Genomic DNA, 3,847 nt, shown 5'->3' with positions numbered 1-3,847 from the left:
GAACTAGATATATATGTGTAGACAAAAAACAAAACAAAAACAGAGTAGATTATTTTTAAAATTACCAAGACGATAGAAGGAAGTAAAGATGGAAAAAAGGGGGACACCAAATAAATTGGAACTAGATATTGTGTGTGTAGACAAAAAACAAAACAAAAACAGAGTAGATTATTTTTAAAATTACCAAGACGATAGAAGGAAGTAAAGATGGAAAAAAGGGGGACACCAAATAAATTGGAACTAGATATAGTGTGTGTAGACAAAAAACAAAACAAAAACAGAGTAGATTATTTTTATTTTTCTTGATTTTGAGAAAACTTCAGAAACAAATAATTCCAAATAACCGTTTTATCTTCGAAATACCTTTTTATATAACAATTCTTATATAACACGACGACTAATCAAAATAAATTCGTATTTTGTCTTTCGTCGGAACAAGAAACCTCGTCCATTTTAATATTTTCTGCCCATTGCGCTTTCGGATTTATCGTGAATAGTTAAATAAAATAACTTAAAACCTTGTTGGGGAAACAAAATGTAAGGTTGTGTGCTTTAATAACAAAGCTCCTCAAATTGAATAAAAAAATTGAGTATTGAATGCAGCTGGAAACCTGAGGAGTCTGATACTTTTTCCAATTATAAATACGTATATATTCAAACCCTATACCAGGAACGTAAACTCATTCTGATTTTAAAAGATCACGTTTGTTTGAAATTACAATTTAAAATAGTGCTTACATTTTTGAAACATGAACGTTTTGACTGAAATTGACAATGTAGATTTGGAGTGTCATTGGTTGGAGTCCAGACTGACCTGTCGGGAACTTGGCCAATAATGTTGAATCCAGGTCCATCTTACGTTCTCAAAGCATCCGATATCTGTTTTTATATGAGCATTACTAAAGAAGAGAACAGTGCCTTTTTACCAAGTTCTGCTGGAGATGAAACTAAGCCTAAATCCACAGGAAATGAGGATAGCTTTAAAGACTGTGAACTTGAAAATAGGCTAAAAGGAAGGTTAAAATCAGGTAAGTGATGGACGTTACGACCCCTAAACAGGTGTGACTACAGTTTACACATTATTTTTGGTAAAATATAACAAAATTTTCTTTTTAAGTACATCACGAGAACGAACAAAATTTCGAAATTTTAACACGCTGACGTAATTACATTAGGCAAAATGTGTTCATGTCGTCGTTGGTGAAGTTAGACATTTAAATACTGCGTTATGTTGAAATATAAGCAACAGAAAATTAAGCATATGAAAATTCATCAAAAGAGGCGTCTGACTTTAATGTCCTGTTTAAACTTAGGCTTAACTATAGGTAATATACAACGTGTACGTGAGATAAAAATAAGTGAATATATAATATTTATTACATTGTTAAACTAAAATATGTTAAATTTGGTAAAGAAAAAAGGCTTGTTTAAACTTGATTATATTATTATATTTGGTTGCGAATAATATATTCATAGTCATGACTACTATGACGTTCTATGTGACTAGTGTTTTTCTTCTGCGTTCATAATTTAATTTTGTGAATTTCAGAGTATCACAAGCATATGCCCCATGATATTTGTCAGATATTGCTCATTAATTTTTTTGTATATTTTAAAGTAAAAGCTGCACTATAAGCAATTTGTGTTATGTCCACTACAGAAATCGAATCCCGAATTTTAGTGTTATAAGCCTTCACGTTTACCGCTGATCCGCCGAGCGCTGAGGGTCGTGTACAGAAAACTGTACTGTATGTTAATTTTAAGGCTTAAAAATTTCAACAAAGATTTTCAGTGATCTGATACCATCGTTTTAAACGCCTTCTTCTAATACCAAAGTGTAAAAAGAAATCTGTTTGACACACAAGGTGATTATAAAGAAAGTTTTGGATTTTAATATTTGCATCCATATGATATCCTCAACACCCCTCTGTAGTTTCACCTTCCTACGTCATGCCGTTTGTGAAATATGACGTCCTGAATTGCGAAACACACCATATGACATAAGGTGAAATTATACAGAGATGTTAAGAGATCATATGGATGCAAATGTTAAGCTACGGGACTTTCTTTATAATAACCTTCTGTGTCAAACAGATTTTCTTATTATGCTTTGTTACTACGTTAATGTGACGAACGTGTTTACAAAGATGATATTAGACCTCTAAAAATTTTGGTGAAATGTTTAACACTTAAATCAAACACAGAGATGTATTGATAAATCAGAATATCATTCTAGCAAAGCAAACACTGCTAGGAGATTTGCATAATTCATCAAGGAAGAAGAAGAATATTAAAAACTTTGTAATATCAGAATAAATCTAAGAGCAAGAATTTTAAGAAGCGTTTGTAATTTCAGAGTAAAACATGGAGTAAGAATGTAAAAAACAATTCAGAGTTAATCAAGCAACAATATTGCTAAGAAACGATTGTAATCTCAGAGTTAATCAATAACAATATTGCTAAGAAACGTTTGTAATCTCAGAGTTAATCAAGCAACAATATTGCTAAGAAACGTTTGTAATCTCAGAGTTAATCAAGCAACAATATTGCTAAGAAACGATTGTAATCCCAGAGTTAATCAAGCAACAATATTGCTAAGAAACGTTTATAATCTTAGAGTTAATCAAGTAACAATATTGCTAAGAAACGTTTGTAATCTCAGAGTTAATCAAGCAACAATATTGCTAAGAAACGTTTGTAATCTCAGAGTTAATCAAGCAACGATATTGCTAAGAAACGTTTGTAATCTCAGAGTTAATCAAGCAACAATATTGCTAAGAAACGTTTATAATCTCAGAGTTAATCAAGCAATGAGTCTGTTTGAAGTTAAGCACGAAGCTACACAATGGGCTATCTGTGTTCTGCTCATCACGGGCATCGAAACCCGATTTCTAGCGTTGCAAGCCCACAGACATCCTGCTGTGCCTCTAGGGGGCCTTCATGAGTCCAAAAATTTTTGTAATATTTTACCCAGGCTTTAGCTGAGTTTTTGTAAAATTGTTTGTTAAGCCTCAATGTTTTGTGTTTTTCATAAATAGATACACTAATTTTATAGTTTAATTATATTTATCGTATTATATATTTTTGAACGTATAGTGTGGGTTATCTATTTTTTTTCTACTTTGATTCCACAGACAGTTATTTCGAACTTTCACCTATCAAGTCCAAAATGGCGTTTGGCTTAAATAAAAAGCATCACCTGGAAGTGCCCACGCTGGATGGTGTGGCAGGAATAGACGCCTACTATTCTTCGCAAGGAAGACGTCCTAGTATAGCTCCAGTGCCAGCCATGATGGGTAATGGCGACTTTACACCAGATGATGAAGGTCTTGATGGAACACTGAACGAAGAAGAAGAAAAATATTTGGACATTCCGTGGATTACACCTGCCGAAAACTGCGAGTGAGGACTTACGATATAAAAGTTTCAATATCTTCTACAACTTGAAAACTTGTTATCAACGTGTGTATTAAAATAAATCCGATACTTAGAAATATTTAAGAACAACTATTCACACACTAAGTGTGAATAAGTTCAACTTTCTCTAATTAATTTTTAATACGGTGAAGCGTGTACTTGTGTGTAAAAAAGAGACTAATACTGATACGCTATATGCATATCTGGACTTCTTTCCAGGCATGGCTAGGTGGTTAGGGCGCTTGACTCGTAGTCTGAGGGTCGCGGATTGGAATCCCCGTCCCACCAAACACGCTCGCCCTTTCAGCCGTGGGGGCGTTATAATGTGACGGTCAATCGCAATATTCATTGATAAAAGAGTACCACAAGAGTTGACGGTGGGTGGTGATGACTAGCTGCCTTCCCTCTAGTCTTTCGCTGCTAAATTAGG

At 33.7% G+C, this 3,847-nt stretch overlaps 1 protein-coding gene across 1 annotated transcript in view; it reads left to right on the top strand.

The window, feature by feature from the left end:
• Positions 1 to 780: 780 nt before the first annotated feature.
• LOC106474492 (potassium channel subfamily T member 1-like) overlaps positions 781 to 3,847 on the top strand; it is a gene marked incomplete at its 5' end in the record, with an annotated part of 29,360 nt that continues 26,293 nt past the window's right edge. Inside the window, 2 exons of the mRNA XM_013935187.2 lie at positions 781 to 1,028; positions 3,135 to 3,402. Of these exons, the coding sequence (XP_013790641.2) occupies positions 781 to 1,028; positions 3,135 to 3,402 (516 nt within the window). The remainder of the gene's footprint in view (positions 1,029 to 3,134; positions 3,403 to 3,847) is intronic.

This window comes from Limulus polyphemus, unplaced genomic scaffold, assembly GCF_000517525.1.
Source record: "Limulus polyphemus unplaced genomic scaffold, Limulus_polyphemus-2.1.2 Scaffold7291, whole genome shotgun sequence".
NCBI lineage: Eukaryota > Metazoa > Arthropoda > Merostomata > Xiphosura > Limulidae > Limulus > Limulus polyphemus.
This window is presented reverse-complemented; position numbering and strand designations above follow the sequence as displayed.